Below are 17,643 nucleotides of genomic sequence, written 5' to 3'. Positions count from 1 at the left end.
CGAGGTCTGTAAATGTTGATTTAACAGTCTCAATCTACCTCTCCTAATGCTTATTTGATAGTATTTGATTTATGTTCAAGATTAAAGGCTAACCTTTCCCAATTTTGATTGTATTGCCGTAAAACTGTAAAGTTCAAATTTTGGAACACTATATTAACTATTTTTTTCTTGAAATAAGTGATTATCAGTTCTGAGTTCTTACAAACACATACAAGATCATAGGTCACTAATTTACATTGCGAAAAGGCTTGTAGGCCTTGACACTACTTATCAAACCCACGATGGATCCCAGTGCGGCTAGGAGCGAAACAATCAAACAAAGCAATACAAGAAGTTCCAGCCCCATCCATCTAAGAGAATACTTCTTAACCTTTGTCTGCGCAATGTGCATTGCCACCGGAAAATAAACTGTGAGTGGCCAGAACGCGCATGACCCGATCAAACCCAAGATTGCATTGAAAAAGGGGAATATCATAGCTACAACTGTTGTCAAAATCACATACGCTGTCCTCCACAATAGTCTGAAAAGGTTGATGCGACATTTTCCAATCAATGGTATACTCATCGAATGTTCACTGGTGATGAATTTGCTCTCTGGCCACTTTTTGTTGCATTTCTTTTCAACAAACTGGAAAATTGGTTGCGCAAACACCTGTCCATAATATAAAGATTAGGCATCAATGGTTTGCATTCTTCTTTAGATTTACTTACAATCTTGAAAATAGTGAGTGCTGGCTATACCTGATATGCGGCAACTAGGTGGAGAACAATGCATGCATTGGCAAAATCGACGAGCCAGTAAGGATCGTAAAACCCAAACTCGGTGAGGAGGTCACCAGGGGCTTTGTTTCCGAACGCAGCATATCCCATGCAACCACATAAGATGTAGAAAGCAGTTGTGGTTGAGACTCCGGCAAGGCTTGCTTTTTTCATGACTTTGTTCTCTGGTGGGCTTGATTTTAATGTATCCTATATATATACCACATAAAACACACACACTAAAGTTATCATTAATGAAAGTGATATGGTTCAATAAAGATAAACTTGTTGAAAAGAAACAAATATATCTTCTTGTGCAGAAGAAAGTAATAATAGGTTTTTGTATCTGCCAGTGGTGACAAAACCAACGTCTAAATGAAATATATATACATGCCTGAATCTCAACGAGAACAATGGAATAAGAATATGAGAATGCAATGTCTCCAACGGCTTGAAACGATCTCCACAGTTTGTCAGACGCAGTTACGTCCACTCCAACTACCGTGCCCGTCAGCGCCGTCTTACCAACCTTCCCACCTTCAATATATGTAATTATGTATATCATACCGCTTTCGCCATTAGTTTGAAGATTCAATATGTTACGTTTGCAAAAAATTTGAGAATACTAATCAATGAATTAGGCATGTATTTAGAAGAATTTCAAACAAAACAAACTTAATAAAAAAAAAATATGTCAAACAATTAAGTAAGTTTTCGTCGATATTTTTATATACAAAGACGTCTATCATGATGCACAACTTGTGTATCGGAACAAGAACTCAAGTTTGAAGTTTTTTTGTTTCCTTTAAAATTAAAATTAGTATATATACAAATCAGACTCCTAAATATAGTTTGAGACAGCTTTACATATAATTTGAAAGAAATAATAAGATAGGGAGAGAAAATGTACTGATCACTTTGGCAATGGATAGGCCGATTCCGATAGAGGCATAACAGAAGGACATAACCGTGGCGATTATGGAGAGGAAAGAGAGTTGGTGAAAATTAGGGATCTGGCTGAGCAGAATCTGGACGACCCCAAAAGCTGCCATGGATGGATAATTTGACGAGGAACATTTCGCACCATGTCCCTTATTATGATAACAATTTGCTTTTCCGATCGCTCTAGCCAACACAAAAACACCTTTAGTAATTAAGTAGTAACCAACTTAACCATCACAAAATAATCGAAATAGAATAAGAAGCTGCGACTGCGACTTACACTAAGCTTATGGAGGCAGTGATGGTGTAACCAACGGTGATCCCTACGAGACTTGCGTACTGTGCCAGTCCATATAACTGCACTTTCCTGCCACCTGTCATTTTAAAATACTTATCAAATTATTCCTCTATTTCTCAAACATCTATAGCAAATACATATACAAAGTACAATCTATAAGTCTCGGTACGGGATGCATGTAATGGATTTAGTTCCGATCCTTGATACTTTTATGAAGAAAAATCAAAAATAAATATGAAGGATCATGTAATAAAATCTGAAATCTTAAACAAAAAACAGATAAATTTTCACAAAATAAATAAAACTCTTTTAAATTATATTTTTGAGGTTAAGAAGAGAGCCTTTTAAGACATATACCAAGGTAAGCTCGGACAACGCCCATGTAAGTATAATTCCGTGTCCCCGGGACGTCGTCGGCGTCGGGAGATCGGTAACAGTCGGCAAGCATGGTGGATGTGTAGTAGTTGATGATGGCAAAAGTGACCAAAATAACGGTTCCTGCAAGCCAACCAAGCTGTGCTATTGCCCAAGACAAAGACAACACACCGGAACCTACAACCGCCGTGATTATGTGCGCACTCGCCGTCACTAACGTACCCGTTCTCTTTTCCCGACCATCGTCATCGAATCTATCCCCGGAAACGTCACCGGACTCAACCATCGAGGTATATTATGCTCTGTGTCGATTTTGTGAGAAAGGAAGCAGAGAGAAGAATAAATGACATTTATATATAATACCAACTCAGCACCCACCTACACGGCTACACAGCTACACTAGTCAATGCTTTGGTCTAATTTTGTTCTTCTTCTGCTTTATTTTATTTTATATTTCCTTTGTCAACTCTTTTTCTTGTTTTCAACGTCTCAAAGTAAATCTAGTGGAATCATATGAGTATAACTCATTTATTATTACATCTATCTATGGATTAATTCATTACATATATCATCTATTCCACTTGTTCCTCTCGTATTGGCTGGTCAAAGATTAGATAAGGATTTTCCTCCAAAATTAAAATTAAATATTATTTTTTAGAATCTAAGTATATTTACAAGATTCAGTTGACAAAAATAAAAATAAAATAAAATGTAAAAGGAAAAGAAGATGTAATAATAATACCGATCTAGCGCAAAAACAAAAGAACCAAAAAAGAAAAAACAAAAGAACACATAAAGTAATTGGTGTCGTCGTATGAACATTCATGCTTTACCCGACAAAACTAACTAAAAAAAAAGAGTTTGAAGAAAAAAAATCCTCGAATCCCTCAAAAAAAAAAAACACTTTAATTGTCCCCTACTGTACCAATATACTCCCTCGGTTTCATAATACTCCCTATGTATCAGAATATTTGATTTTTTAAGATTTTCACTAGGATTAAAAAAATAATTAATGTCATCCAAACAATACAAATGATTAACCCAAAACAATAAATGATGTATATAACCGTGTGCTTTTTTTTTTTTATGCTTAGAACAAATAGATTGATTTAATAGTTTATTTATAGTAAAAGCAAAATCATTAAATAGTTAGTTGATTTTGAAAATAAGAATGCATTAAATACTCTAGAAAATCAAATATTCTGATACAAGAAAAAATCCTAAAACATCAAGTATTCTGATACAGAGGGAGTATAAGATATTTAGAGAATTATTTTTGTTTCATAATATATGATATTTCTAACTTTCTATACAACTTTTAGCTAAGATTCTGCTCGTGAGCGTAATGGTATAAGCCTGCCTGACTGTGAGACCGACTGGTCAATTAATTTTATACTCCCTCCGTTTCAAAATATAAGATGTTTTGGAGAAGTTTGTTGTTTCATAATATAGGATGTTTTCAAATTTCAATGCAACTTTTAAATTAGTTTAGTATTTTATATTATGCAGTATTGTTTCTTATTGGTTGAACTTGTTAAAAGTAAAAACTTATTAATCTGCGTGTTTTGCTTAAAACATCCTATATTTTGAAACGGAGGGAGTATTTTATATTATGCAGTCTTGATTATGATTGATTAAACTTTTTAAATATTACTTTTTTTTAATATACGTATTGCTACTAAAACATCATATATTTTAAAACAGAGGGAGTATCATAATCTGTAATAAACGAGGTCTGTAAATGTTGATTTAACAGTCTCAATCTACCTCTCCTAATGCTTATCTGATAGTAGTTGATTTATGTTCAAGATTAAAGGCTAAGCTTCCCCAATTTTGATTGTATTGCAGTAAAAGTGTAAAACTGTAGAGTTCAAATTTTGGAACACTATATTAACTATTTTTTTCTTGAAATAAGTAATTATCAGTTATGAGTACAAACACATACAAGATCATAGGTCACTAATTTACATTGCTAAAAGGCTTGTAGGCCTTGACACTACTTATCAAGCCCACGATGGATCCCAGTGCGGCTAGGAGCGAAACAATCAAGCAAACCACTACGAGGAGGTTCAAGGCCAACCATCTAGGAGAATACTTCTTAACCTTTGTCTGCGCAATGTGCATTGCCACCGGAAAATAAACTGTAAGTGGCCAGAACGCGCATGACCCGATCAAACCCAAGATTGCATTGAAGAAGGGGAATATCATTGCTACAACTGTTGTCAAAATCACATAGGCTGTCCTCCACCATAGTCTGAAAAGGTTGATGCGACATTTTCCAATCAATGGTATACTCATCGAATGTTCACTGGTGATGAATTTGCTCTCTGGCCACTTTTTGTTGCATTTATTCTCAACAAACTGGAAAATTGGTTGCGCAAACACCTGTCCATAATATAAAGATTAGGCTTCAATGGTTTGCATTCTTCTTTAGATTTACTTACAATCTTGAATATAGTGAGTGGTGGCTATACCTGATATGCGGCAACTAGGTGGAGAACAATGCATGCATTGGCAAAATCGACGAGCCAGTAAGGTTCGTAAAAACCAAAGTCAGTAAGGAGGTCACCAGGGGCTCTGTTTCCGAACGCAGCATATCCCATGCAACCACATAAGATGTAGAAAGCAGTTGTGGTTGAGACTCCGGCAAGGCTTGCTTTTTTCATGACTTTGTTCTCTGGTGGGCTTGATTTCAATGTATCCTATATATATACCACATAGAACACACACACACTAAAGTTATCTTTAATGAAAGTGATATTGTTCAATAAAGATAAATTTGTTGATAAGAAACAAATATTTCTTCTTTTGCGGAAGAAAGTAAAATAGGTTTTTGGTAAACTGACAACCAAGGTCTAAAATGAAATATACATGCCTGAATCTCAACGAGAATAATGGAATAAGAATATGAGAATGCAATGTCTCCAACGGCTTGAAACGATCTCCACAGTTTGTCAGACGCAGTTACGTCCACCCCAACTACCGTGCCCGTCAGCGCCGTCTTACCAACCTTCCCACCTTCCATATATATATCATACCGCTTTCGCCATTAGTTTGAAGATTCAATATGTTACGTTTGCAAAAAAAATTGAGAATACTAATCAATGAATTAGGCATGGATTGAGAAGATTTTCTAACTAAAGAAACTTAAAAAAAAAAAAAAAAAAAAATTGTCAAACAATTAAACAAGTTTTCGTCGATATTTTCATATACAAAGACGTCTATCATGATGCACAACTTGTGTATCCGAACAAGATCTCAGGTTTGAAAATCATTGTTTTCCTTTAAAATTAGTATATATATACAAATTAGACTCCTAGATATAGTTTGAGACAGCTTTACATATAATTTGAAAGAAATAATAAGGTTGGGAGAGAAAATGTACTGATCACTTTGGCAATGGATAGGCCGATTCCAATAGAGGCATAAGAGAAGGACATAACCGTGGCGATTATGGAGAGGAAAGAGAGTTGGTGAAAATTAGGGATCTGGCTGAGCAGAATCTGGACGACCCCAAAAGCTGCCATGGATGGATAATTTGACAAGGAACATGTCGCATCATTTCCCTTACGATGATAACAATTTGCTTTTCCGATCGCTCTAGCCAACACAAAAAATGTTTTATACACAACCTGTTAGTAGACTAGTAGTATTCTCACCATCACAAAATAATCGAAATAAAATAAGAAGCTGCGACTTACACTAAGCTTATTGAGGCAGTGATGGTGTAACCAATTGTGACCCCTACGAGACTTGCGTACTGTGCCAGTCCACATAGCTGCACTTTCCTGCCACCTGTCGTTTTAAAAAATCATTTTTAGTTATTCTTCTGTTTCTCAAACATCTATCAAAAACATATACAAGTACAATCTACAAGTGTCGGTAACTCGGTACGGGATTTAGTTCCGATTCTTGATTTTTTTATGACAAAAAGAAGAAAATCAAACATAATATATGAAGGATGGATCATGTAAAAAAAAAAAAAATCTTTAATATTTATATTTATGTTTGATCATGAAGGATTATTTTTGGTTTATGTTTCACAAAATAATTAAATAAATAAAAATTATAAATTATATTTTTTGAGGTTAAGAAGAGTGTTTAAGACATACCAAGGTAAGCTCGGACAACGCCCATGTAAGTATAATTCCGTGTTCCCGGGACGCCGACGGAGTCGGGAGATCGGTAACAGTCGGCAAGCATGGTGGATGTGTAGTAGTTGATGATGGCAAAAGTGACCAAAATCACGGTTCCTGCAAGCCAACCAAGCTGTGCTATTGCCCAAGACAAAGACAACACACCGGAACCTATAACCGCCGCGATGATGTGCGCACTCGCAGTCAGTACCGTACCCGTTCTCTTCTCCCGACCATCGTCATCGAATCTATTCCCCGAGGCGTTACCAGACTCAACCATCGAGGGATTATGCTCTGTATCGTTTTTGTGAGAAAGTAGGCAGAGAGAAGAGTAAATGGCATTTATATATACAATAATAACACCCCTAGTCAATGCTTAAATTAATTGCTCTAATTTTGTTCTTCTGCTTTTTTTTTTTTTGGTTTCAAGATTCAGCGTCTCAAAAAGTAATAAATCTAGTGAAATCAAATGAGTATAAACTCATTTATTAATACTCCATTTTATCTATAGATTCCTTACCTATATCATCTATATATTCCATACTCATAGTCCACTTATTCCTCTCGTATTGGCTAGTCAAAGATTAGATATGGATTTCCTCCAAAATTAAAAAGAAATTAATATTCGTTTTTTTTTAGAATGTAACTATATTTACAAGATTCCGTTGAGAAAAAAATAAAAAAATAAAAAAGGAAAAGAAGAATAAACCAAACCTGTTTGATTTGTCCAAATGTAATTACTACAGCTGTTATGGGCTGAAGAATATGAATTGATATGATAATGGTCTTTTACATGGATTGGGCCTAATAGACAACCAAGTAAATCGGGTTTGGAGCTAATGCATACAAAACATAGCGGGTCGGATCCACCGTTTTCACGACAGTACAACGCCGATCTAGCGCAAAAACAAAAGAACCAAAAAAGAAAAAAACAAAGAAAAGACAATAGTAATTGGTGTCGTCGTATGAACTTTTATGCTTTACCCGACAAAACTAATTAAAAAAAAAAAAAAAGAGTTTGAAGAAAAAAAATCCTCGAATCCCTCAAAAAAAAAGAAAAACATAGTCCTTGATTGTTCCCTACAAAACCAAAATCATCATCTGTAACTTTCTCAGATCCTTTCTTTTCATTAGCTCAGGTTTTGTTCTTTGTCGTCCTGCGAAAAAAAAAAAAAGAAACCCTAAAACGAATCTGTTCTCGTCTGGTCTGGGTTTCTTCTATCTGAGAAATCGTCAGATCTAAGTTTGTTCAAGGCCCACCACCACCATCTTCTCCTTCTTACTCTCTCTCTGCTTTTGCTCTGCCATTGATATCGTTTTTTTTCCAATTCAAGGTAATGTAGTTCTCTTAAAGTTTTCTCCTTTTTTGTTCTTTTTTGCGTATTTTGAGGGAAACATAGTTGCTACGTTATCTTGACATTTCAATTTGAATTCTTATTCTCTGTAACCCACTAGCTTAAATTGGGATTTTTAGCTTTTTTTTTTTACCTAAGTAAGTAGCTGTTATTCGTTTATCAAGATTCTCTCTGCTTTAATGTCCGAACAGAGATATCTACTTTTTTTAAATTCTCCTTGTTTGATGCTATTCTATATGAGATGATTGTTAAGTCAACTCTTTGGTGTGTTATTGAATTTTTACAAAGTTTGCATCTTTTTCATCTGCAGCTGCTGCTTTGGCTTGTCGTGTGTGTTGCTTTGGGTGACTAATGACCATAGTATAAGGTCTTTTGCAGATTAGTTATGTTGAGAAGTAATCTATTATTCACGGAGACATGAGATTTTTGACAAGTAGTAGTAGTTCTACTCTGGTTCAGGATATAATTATCCTGAAAACACTCATCCCAAGTTTTAGCAAGGTGATGTGAGTTCTCCATATGTTACGCCGTCTTGGATGGTTAATTGGACTGAGCCAAAGAAGTAGGCAAACAAAGACGCTTGATGCTGAGCCTTACGTAGCCAGGGTTAAACCAGTGCTAATGGTCGACACAGTTCAGGAGATTGCTATCTATATCCATAGGTTTCATAACCTTGATCTTTTCCAGCAAGGGTATGATGACAGTTGCTATATACTTTTAGGCTTTGCCTAAGTTGAAACCTTTTTCTCTCTCTTCTTTTTCTTATTCTAAGAGTTGTGTCTTTCATTCTTTTAGATGGTATCAAATAAAAATCAGCATGAGATGGGAGGACGGTGATAACAACTCCTGTGGTATTCCTTCACGAGTTGTTCAATATGAAGGTACTTTAATCTATCAGCTTACTAGATTGAGTGCACAATTCTATGATGCCAGAGTGTTTCCGGAATTATATGTCTATTTGTCCTGTCTCTGTGTACTTGGGAGAGTTTGTTTTTAGTATAATAAGTCAATAGTATTAAAGGATCAACATACCTATGTGTCACAGCTCTTGATTCAACTTCAAATGGCACAAGTGGAGTGTGGAAGATAGATGATAAAGACAATAGTTTCTTATCACAGCCCTTCCGCATTAAATACGCAAGGCAGGATGTTCGTCTATGCATGATGGTCTCGTTTACTATGCCCCTTGAAAGATATGAGGTATACCATTCTCTCTTTCCTTTTTACCTAGGTATCAATCTTATAATGTATTCCTACAATTATGGATTAGGATTATGACCAAATGAGTTGCACAATATCCAAACAACGTGAATTGAACTTCTTTTCTACTCTTGTTGAAATGCAAAGTATGTACGCCATTGAGTTTTTGAGATTATCTTAGCTAGAGATCTATAGTCAGCGACAATAATTATGCAATTTATGATAAGTGGTGTACAATAAACGACTAGCTGTAATTTATGCAGGGGTCAGCTACATCTGCTGTTATTTTGAAGTTTGAGCTCTTGTATTCCCCAGTTATGGAGGATGTATCAGTGACACATTCAGATGCTTCTTCTGCATCAGTGCATGAATTTCGTATTCCTCCTAAAGCTCTCTCAGGGGTGCATTCTTACTGTCCGGTGCACTTTGATACCTTTCACGCAGTTCTTATTGATGTTAGTGTCCACATCAGTATCATGAAATCCGCAGCTTACAAACGGCCTGCAATATTATCAAGGTATGCCTCTAATATTTGGATTCTTCATAATTGGCCATTGTTAAATTCCAATTTTTTGCTGAGTTTTATATATCTCTTCAGTTAATAATATATCAAACACGTTTGGTGCAGTGATGCAAGTAATGGTAAAAATTTGGCCAGCGGCAATGTTCAGTCCTCCAAAAAAGTATATGTTCTTACACTATCCTCAGCATGGCATACTGTTCTCAGATTCGGCATATATATGGTTTTTTATTATATACTATTCTGATGCTCCACATAAAAGTTAATCATTTACTTTTTTAAATAATGCTCTGTTCTTAGAAAGCTGAACTTTATGCTAGAGTTCTTATTCTTTTCTGGAATCTCTACTTTTAGAAAATGCTAGAGCTGAGCTGAGTCATATCTTCAGTCTTGTTGACAGTGCTTGTATGAAAGAAGCATGGTTTTACAGAACTTTATGTCACAAAGTTGCATGATTTGACAAGAACTTTATTATGCTACCCTGCTTTGTTGTAACGCTCCTCTTTCTTGGAATTTTCAGTAATTTTATTGATTGATTATTTTGTAATTCAATAGGCCTTTGCTCAGATTGCTTCTGCCGACAATAAGCTTGTGTCATTTGTTAAAGCCTTACTTGGAGCCCGTGACACTTTGCTTGAAGAACTGCAAATACTTAGCAAGGCAGTTTGTCAAACAATGGACTTGTCTGAGTTTATATCCAGTATGGACAGTGCTCTTTTGTCTGACTCAGCTTCAACTGGAAAACCTCTTGAAGTTGAAGGTTCAGAACAAGGCAAGCAACGAAACAGTGTTGAGGTCCTTGCTTTATTATACTGCAGAGTATTCTTTATCTATTACCTTGTTTCACTATCTTCTGGAATATGAGCTTGTCTCTCCATTTTTTGACACAGAAGTTGAATGGCCCATTTGATTTAGCAAGTGATGACTTGCTTCACAACCTCTCAAAGGAGCATCTATCTCGAACCTTTCACTTACTCGGCACCCAGCTTCATTACCTTTGGAATACCTTTTTGACATTTCATCGGTAATTTCCCTTAGACAACCATAGTCCAATAAGCTTAGATTGTTTACTAAGTTAGCTTCTGATCGTTGACCGTATTTGTCCTTTTCAGGGATAATTATACAAAAATCTTGGAACATCTTCACGATATCTGGACAAAAGATCGAAGAGCTGAATGGTCGATATGGATGGTGTACTCCAAGGTTGAAATGCCACATCATTTTATAAGTGGAATGGACGATATTTCAAACCATAGTTCACACAAAAGAGTCTCAAGTGTGTTGAAGCTGAATGATGTGAGTTATCTAGTTAAGAGTCCATTTTTCAAAATTTTCACTAGATGGCGAGCTTGGCTCTACTCATTCAATTTTTGCTCTTACGCAGCCTGCACAAGTTGCATCCACCCGCGCTGAACTTCACCGTCGAAGTATTGCACAAATGCGGGTTTGTTATTTTTTTGTGTGTCAGTGATTCATTTACCTGTTGGTTTCGTAAGTTGTAAAAATTTGATTAAACCATAACTAAATATGCAGATTAACAACCGGGCGATACAAGACATGCATATATTTGGTGATCCTATGCGGGTTCCTATTGTTATAATTGAACGTGTTTGGAATGCACCAAGGCGTACTTTCAGTGATAATTCGTACATGAGACATGTTGATAAAATCGATTCTAGCTTACTTAATGGGCACGATGATGAGAGTGGGACAAAAAAACATGATAACCCACAGCATAGTGGTCGTGAGCTGAAGATCGTTGTTTTTGTTCATGGTTTCCAGGCAAGTATCTTCTAGAAGTTCAGCTGATTGCTCTCTCTTAAGCTTATGTAGTAATACTAATATACCTTTCTTCCTTAAATCATTGTGTTTATTGGCACAGTGTCCATATGTTAGAGTTGCGTCTTCTTTTCTTGTCTTTCCTGATTTACATGATAGATTTCTGCTTACTACTATAGGGGCATCACTTAGACCTAAGGCTTATCCGGAATCAGTGGCTCCTGATTGATCCAAAGATAGAATTTCTAATGTCTGAGGCAAATGAGGAGAAAACACATGGCGATTTCAGGGAAATGGGTCAGAGGCTTGCACAGGAAATTGTTTCTTTCTACAAGAAGAAAAAGGATAAACATGCGAGATACGGGCGCCTGAAAAACATTAAGCTGAGTTTTGTTGGACATTCAATCGGTAACGTCATCATCAGAGCTGCAATAGCTGGTATGTTCCTAGAATCTCTCTCAGACAATAACTAAAATGAATTTTTTAGCTCGGTACTACTGGTGTTTATCATTCTCAGCGACTTCTTATATTTTGTTGCAGATAGTTTGATGGATCCATACAGGAAGTATTTTCATACTTATCTATCACTTTCGGGTCCACATTTGGGTTATCTATACAGTTCAAATTCCTTGTTTAATTCTGGACTTTGGCTCCTGAAGAAGTTAAAGAGTACTCAGGTTATTCATCAGCTTACACTCACAGATGATCCTGATCTCCAGAATACTTTCATTTACAAGCTCTGCAAGGTAGCGAAAAGTCTTTAACATTTCATCAAGGTTTTGTACCATTAGTTACAAACAGACCTTTGTTCTGTGGTTCTAATGTCGGTTTTGAAAATTTTTTCAGCAAAAGACTTTGGGCAGTTTCAAAAATATAATTCTGCTGTCTTCCCCTCAGGTACATTCCATTATACTTTTGGAATATGATAGTAATTAATCTGAATGATCTCTGGTTCTGTAAACTTTACCAATACAAAATTGTAGAGACAAGGATATTTTGATCATAAATGCAAAAATCTTGGTTCATTTGATTCTAAGTTGCGACGAATTTTTTATTTTGTACTTAGGAGTCTTGTTTTTGCTATGACAGGATGGGTATGTTCCATATCACTCAGCCAGGATCGAATCTTGCCAACCAGCTTCTTTCGACAACTCAAAGAAAGGAGTTGCTTTCTTGGAGATGCTTAATAACTGCATGGATCAAATACGTGGTCCGTCCCCAGAAACTCCGCACCACCAGAGAGTGTTCATGCGCTGCGATGTCAACTTCGACACAACCTTGTATGGTCGTAACCTGAACTCATTCATCGGCCGCGCTGCTCACATTGAATTCTTGGAGTCTGATATCTTTGCAAGATTCATAATGTGGTCATTCCAAGATCTATTCCGCTGACAAATCTTGATTATGCAGAAAATTTTTTCAGGTAGAAAAAGATACAAAAGAAACTGTTGTATATTAGTAGGAGAAATCGGAAGAAGTTATTAATTGTATGTAACCTCAAACTGGTTGTACGGTTTTGACTTTTTTGCGCTTGTATCGTTTAAGCTATGAGACGCATTAGAATGGTTTAGTCCGGACCGGCGGTTCGTAATAGATAGTGAATTGGTTTGGTTCTATGGCTACGCACGATTAATTTGTCCAAAAAACACATCAAGATTTATGATGGCTTAACCGGTGGGATCTGGCTTTTAGCCCAATGAAGGTGATAAGTCTTACAAAATCAAGTTCAAACACTAACAAGACTGGGCCATTTAGTGGGGTTTTGGTCCACCACACATTATCTAACTAATTACTAATGCATGTTTTTTTAGTGTTTTCTCTCTAGTCAATTGCATCATGTGGAAAACAATTTGATTTACTTTAATCATATGTTGTGACTTGTGAGTGTGCTATCAATCATTGGCTTTGGATTGAATTGCAAACCAAGGGAAGAAAAAGATGGGGGAAGACAGCTTTCAGTATGTTAAATACTGAAATAAAAGTTGTAAGATTAGTCTTCTGGCAAGGTGTTAGACTGTTAGGTACCACCATATAACAAATGGTTCATTATCAATTTTTTATTTTAGTTTTGTAACTAATAATGCAAATTATGAAAGATGTTTTCCAGCAAATATAATAGAGATAAGTTGTTAACTCATCAAGTGCCCAGCAGATTTAGAACTACAGTACAAATTTTAACGTTCGAAACAATGCAGATCAGAAGCATTACTGTCTGCTTGTGAAGAGTGAAGAAAAGTATACACTTCTCTTTTATTATGTTGGTCAAAGTCGGCAACTACAAAAAGTTTTATATTGAGCACACGTACCACATGTTGACCAACTTTTGTACTATATCACAAGGGAGGATATTATTCTTTGATTTATATGTAGCCTCGCTTACGATAATAAATTTGTCACTTCATCACATCACACCAAGTATCCAATTTGGTTTTGATTTCGTTTGAGATTTTTTTTTTTTCTTTTTGGTTTGAGAATGGCTTACAAAATAAAAAGAATCGAGTAGGACATATGTATGTGCGAGACTGCGAGTGCACCTATGTCGGAATATGCACTTGTTTTAGCAAAGTATAGTGCATAAATACCATAAATTTCACATTATAGTTGTTGACTGACATTGATTAACTAATTTCGAAAACCTTAAAACCAAAATTCTACAATTACAAGACATAGTTTACATCTGATCATTACATTACCTATGATTTCTTCATTAACCTGGAGTACTGGACTCACATTCTCCATCTAAACTCTTTACGTCTTCGTAATAAAGTTTCATAGTTACCAAAACAGACCCCAAAAAGAGAGAGATTTTTGGTTCATCAATCATCAACTTATTTCTTTGATCTTGACATCACTCTCTTTGCTTATCACAATCCCCATCAACCTGCACGGTTCAGCATCCTCGATCATCTGAACCACGCTCCTCATCGTCGGTCTTAGTCCAGGTAGTCTCGCGGTACAGAGGATCGCTATCCTTAGCAACTTGATCGCGTCTTCTTTATACATTTCTCCTAACTTCTTGTCCACAATCTCCATCACACTCTCTTTGCTCTTTAGATTGTTGCTCACCCAGTCCACTATGTCTTTGCTCTCTCCATACTCTGCCTCTATTGGTTTTTTCCCTGTCACCAGCTCCATTAACACTACCCCGAAGCTATATACATCGCATTTCTCAGTTACTTTTGACGCGTATCCATACTCTGCAACAAGAATTTTTATATGTTAATATGTAACATCAAAATGTAAAGACCATGATAAGCTGATGATATAAGAGTTAGGTCTCTTTATTTACCTGGAGCTATGTAGCCATAGGTTCCCGCAACAACATGGGTGGAATCTGGACCACCATTGCTGGCCTGAAGAATCTTGGCAAGACCGAAATCTGCTATCCTAGGTTTCAAGAACTCATCTAGCAATATATTACTTGACTTAACGTCACGGTGAATCACCGGTTTCTCATACCCATGATGCAAGTACTCAAGCCCTTTCGCTGCACCAAGAGCAATATCATACCGTGTTTCCCAACCGAGATTGGACTTCTTGCAAGAGTGAAGCATGTCCCATAAGCTCCCATTAGGCAAATACTCATACACCAGCAAGCTCGAGTCATCGCTCGTGATACTACAATAGAGTTTCACCACGTTTAAGTGCCGTATAGAGCTTAACGTTTGCACCTCTGTTTCAAACTCTTTCGATCTTCCTTCCCGTTCAGTGAGAATCGGCATAGCACTGCTGAAATTTTTCTGAGTATTACTACTACACCGAATATGTTTGACCGCAACTTCTTTGCCATCACCAAGTACTACTCTGTACACATCGCCACAACCTCCTCTACCGATCAAATTCTCTTCTTTGATTGAATCAATGATATCATCTTCGGTGAAACTCATCCTTCGGAACGACTTTATACTCCAAGATTCATGTTTAAGCGAACGACCTTGCTTCTTCTCACTTTTCTTGAGGTACAAGAAAAACACAAGAGACGCAAGCAAGATCAGTGAGCCGAAAACTATACACAGCACGAATACGCGAGTGTCTCCATGCGATCTTGAAGGACTTATGCAACGGTTAAACGATTCGATCGTCATGCTGCATAGTCCAGGATTGCCGTTGAAGCTTTCCTTATATGATGACAAACTCTGAGGGATACGACCTGATAATCTGTTGTTAGACAGATCAAGAAGGCTAAGCCTTAGAGACGACAAACTCTCAGGGATCATCCCAGAGAGCTTATTGTCCGAAAGATTCAAAGCGTTGAGCGTCGGAAGAGATCCAAGCCTGTGCGGGATTTCGCCGGATAACGAGTTTTGAGCCATGTTCATTTCGCTGAGCATCGAACATGATCCGATAGAGTCAGGTATCTCACCGGAGAAGCTATTCCCCTGCATCTTGAGACTGCTAAGTCCCTTGAGTTTCCCTATCGAGTTTGGAATCTTCCCGGAGAAGAGATTATTATTAAGCTCAACCTTGGTTAGAGACACTGTGTCACCAATCTCCTCAGGCAGTTCATCAGACAACTTGTTGAACCCTAGATACAACGCTCCAAGCATTTTACCGTTCTTTATATCAGCAGTGATTGGACCTTCGAAGTTGTTCATAGCTATATCGATGATCTCTAGCTTCGGTAAGCCCCAAAGCCCCGCGGGAACAGTTCCGTTGAGGGAGTTGTCGCTAACTCTGAACCGTTGCATAGTCAAACAGTTAGCGTACGTGTCAGGTATAGAGCCAGTGAGATTGTTCTGTAAGAGAAGCAGAGCTTTCATCTTCCCGTTCTTGCACATATCAGGAGGGATCGGTCCGGTTAAGTAATTCTCAGACGCGTCGATGAAATCAAAATCAGAAAACGAACCGAGTCCTTGAGGTAACGAACCGGTTAGCTTGTTGGTATAGAGAGAGAGGTTAACAAGATCCTTGAACTCGCCGAACTCGGGAGGAATCTCACCGGAGAATTCGTTTTCGAACATCTGAAGAGAAACGAGATTAGTCAAAGACCTTAGCTCCGATAAGTCGCCGTGTAAAAGATTCGTGGAAGCATCCAAGCGAGTCAGGTTCTTCAAGTTTCCTAAACCGGTAGGGAGTTTTCCGGTTAAGGAGTTGTTGTAAAGCTCTAACTGTCGGAGATTAATAAGCTTCGTGATCTCCGTCGGAATCTCGCCGGTTAATTCGCTATCGGAAATCTCCAAATTCATAAGCTCCGTCAAATCCCCGATCGCCGGCGGGATTTTTCCGGCGATGCTGCAGTTCGACAAGTAGAGCGACGAGAGTTTGGTGAGAGAAACAATCTCCAACGGAAACTCCGACGTCGTATCGAACGGATTGTCACCGATGCTTAAAACGACGAGACTCGTCGCGTTTCGTAGCGATCTCCACGGGAACTCGCCGGAGAAGGCGCTGTTGTTTAGGTAAAGAAACTGTAACTGATTCAGAGATGAGAACTCAGGGAAAGCACCGGAGAACAGATTGTTACCGAGATCCAAGTACTTGAGATTCTCGCAGTTTTTGAAATCGCTCGGAGGTATGATTCCGGTTAGTGAGTTGAATCCGAGTGAGAGCTTCTCGAGGGTATGAATCTCGCAGACGGAATCGAACGGGAAGTTTCCTGATAAGCCTTGATGAGAGAGATTAATCTCTGAAACGTTGCCGTTTGAATTACAGGTTATTCCGGTGAAGCGACATGGACCGGTAACGGAGTTGAGATTCCAGGAATCGAAGACGGAGAGGTTTGAATCGGAGAATGATGATTTGAGTTTGAGTAAGAGTTGGAGATCGTCTGAAGAAACGTAGGAGGAGAAAAGAGAGAAGATGAGGAAGGAGAAGATGTTGAAGTTCCGCGACGACGGAGACATGTCGGTGACGGTGGTTTTGAGTTAATCGGAAACTTGTTTTTTTTTGTCTTTAATTCACATCGGAGTGATTTGGTTAAGAGAGAGAGAGGTTTGATAATGGCGGGCGCTTTGAACAAAGGCAAAGTGTTTCATCTTATCTGCTGCCATTAAATAAATAATTTGAAAAAATTTGGCTTACCTTTGTAAATTGTATAAAATCACACTCACTTTATTTGTTTTTTTAATTATATTATTGCGTCATTATTTTATAATACAACGCTGATCGGCTGATGTAATAAATGTATTCGAACAAAGAAAAAACTATAGCTAGTTGAATAATATTTTGTTTTATTTAAAAGGGACCCTTGATATAAACTATACTATATAGTTTTCTAATTATACAGTAAAATATGTGTGGAATATTTTAGGAGCGTTTTTGATTGGTACTTTACTTGAT

At 37.3% G+C, this 17,643-nt stretch overlaps 4 protein-coding genes across 7 annotated transcripts; 1 reads left to right on the top strand and 3 right to left on the bottom strand.

Annotated features, from left to right (window-relative positions):
• Window positions 1-122: 122 nt before the first annotated feature.
• Window positions 123-2,876, bottom strand: LOC104755211 (amino acid permease 8-like). The gene is made up of 6 exons (XM_087495420.1): window positions 2,357-2,876; window positions 1,982-2,075; window positions 1,670-1,884; window positions 1,154-1,296; window positions 742-969; window positions 123-652 (listed from the first exon to the last, which is right to left on the bottom strand). Exons 1-6 carry the CDS (start codon window positions 2,658-2,660, stop codon window positions 227-229), a joined length of 1,410 nt encoding a protein of 469 aa, XP_087351546.1. The 5' UTR covers window positions 2,661-2,876; the 3' UTR covers window positions 123-226.
• Window positions 2,877-4,240: 1,364 nt separating this feature from the next.
• On the bottom strand, window positions 4,241-7,135 carry LOC104755210 (amino acid permease 8). Its single transcript, XM_010477557.3, has 6 exons — window positions 6,487-7,135; window positions 6,076-6,169; window positions 5,760-5,974; window positions 5,250-5,392; window positions 4,849-5,076; window positions 4,241-4,759 (listed from the first exon to the last, which is right to left on the bottom strand). Exons 1-6 carry the CDS (start codon window positions 6,788-6,790, stop codon window positions 4,334-4,336), a joined length of 1,410 nt encoding a protein of 469 aa, XP_010475859.2. The 5' UTR covers window positions 6,791-7,135; the 3' UTR covers window positions 4,241-4,333.
• Window positions 7,136-7,387: 252 nt separating this feature from the next.
• LOC104759138 (uncharacterized) lies at window positions 7,388-12,978 on the top strand. 4 transcript variants are annotated; one of them, XM_087495416.1, is made up of 15 exons: window positions 7,388-7,844; window positions 8,176-8,557; window positions 8,661-8,746; window positions 8,911-9,065; window positions 9,329-9,582; window positions 9,694-9,748; window positions 10,141-10,380; window positions 10,476-10,609; window positions 10,698-10,881; window positions 10,970-11,029; window positions 11,119-11,367; window positions 11,544-11,802; window positions 11,905-12,110; window positions 12,211-12,261; window positions 12,454-12,978. In XM_087495416.1, exons 2-15 carry the CDS (start codon window positions 8,385-8,387, stop codon window positions 12,754-12,756), a joined length of 2,409 nt encoding a protein of 802 aa, XP_087351542.1. In that variant the 5' UTR covers window positions 7,388-7,844; window positions 8,176-8,384; the 3' UTR covers window positions 12,757-12,978. The 4 variants fall into 4 exon arrangements, with proteins under 4 accessions (XP_087351542.1, XP_087351544.1, XP_087351543.1 ...); XM_087495418.1 differs by having other exon boundaries at window positions 7,424-7,844; window positions 10,479-10,609; XM_087495417.1 differs by having other exon boundaries at window positions 7,455-7,844; window positions 8,244-8,557.
• A 941-nt stretch (window positions 12,979-13,919) lies between these two features.
• LOC104755208 (receptor-like protein kinase 7) lies at window positions 13,920-17,542 on the bottom strand. Its single transcript, XM_010477555.3, has 2 exons — window positions 14,654-17,542; window positions 13,920-14,561 (listed from the first exon to the last, which is right to left on the bottom strand). Exons 1-2 carry the CDS (start codon window positions 17,205-17,207, stop codon window positions 14,188-14,190), a joined length of 2,928 nt encoding a protein of 975 aa, XP_010475857.1. The 5' UTR covers window positions 17,208-17,542; the 3' UTR covers window positions 13,920-14,187.
• Window positions 17,543-17,643: the final 101 nt, after the last annotated feature.

Source organism: Camelina sativa, chromosome 17 (genome assembly GCF_030686135.1).
Source record: "Camelina sativa cultivar CO46 ecotype springtype chromosome 17, ASM3068613v1".
NCBI lineage: Eukaryota > Viridiplantae > Streptophyta > Magnoliopsida > Brassicales > Brassicaceae > Camelina > Camelina sativa.
The sequence above is the reverse complement of the archived record's forward strand: the minus strand, read 5'-3'. Positions and strand labels throughout refer to the sequence as shown.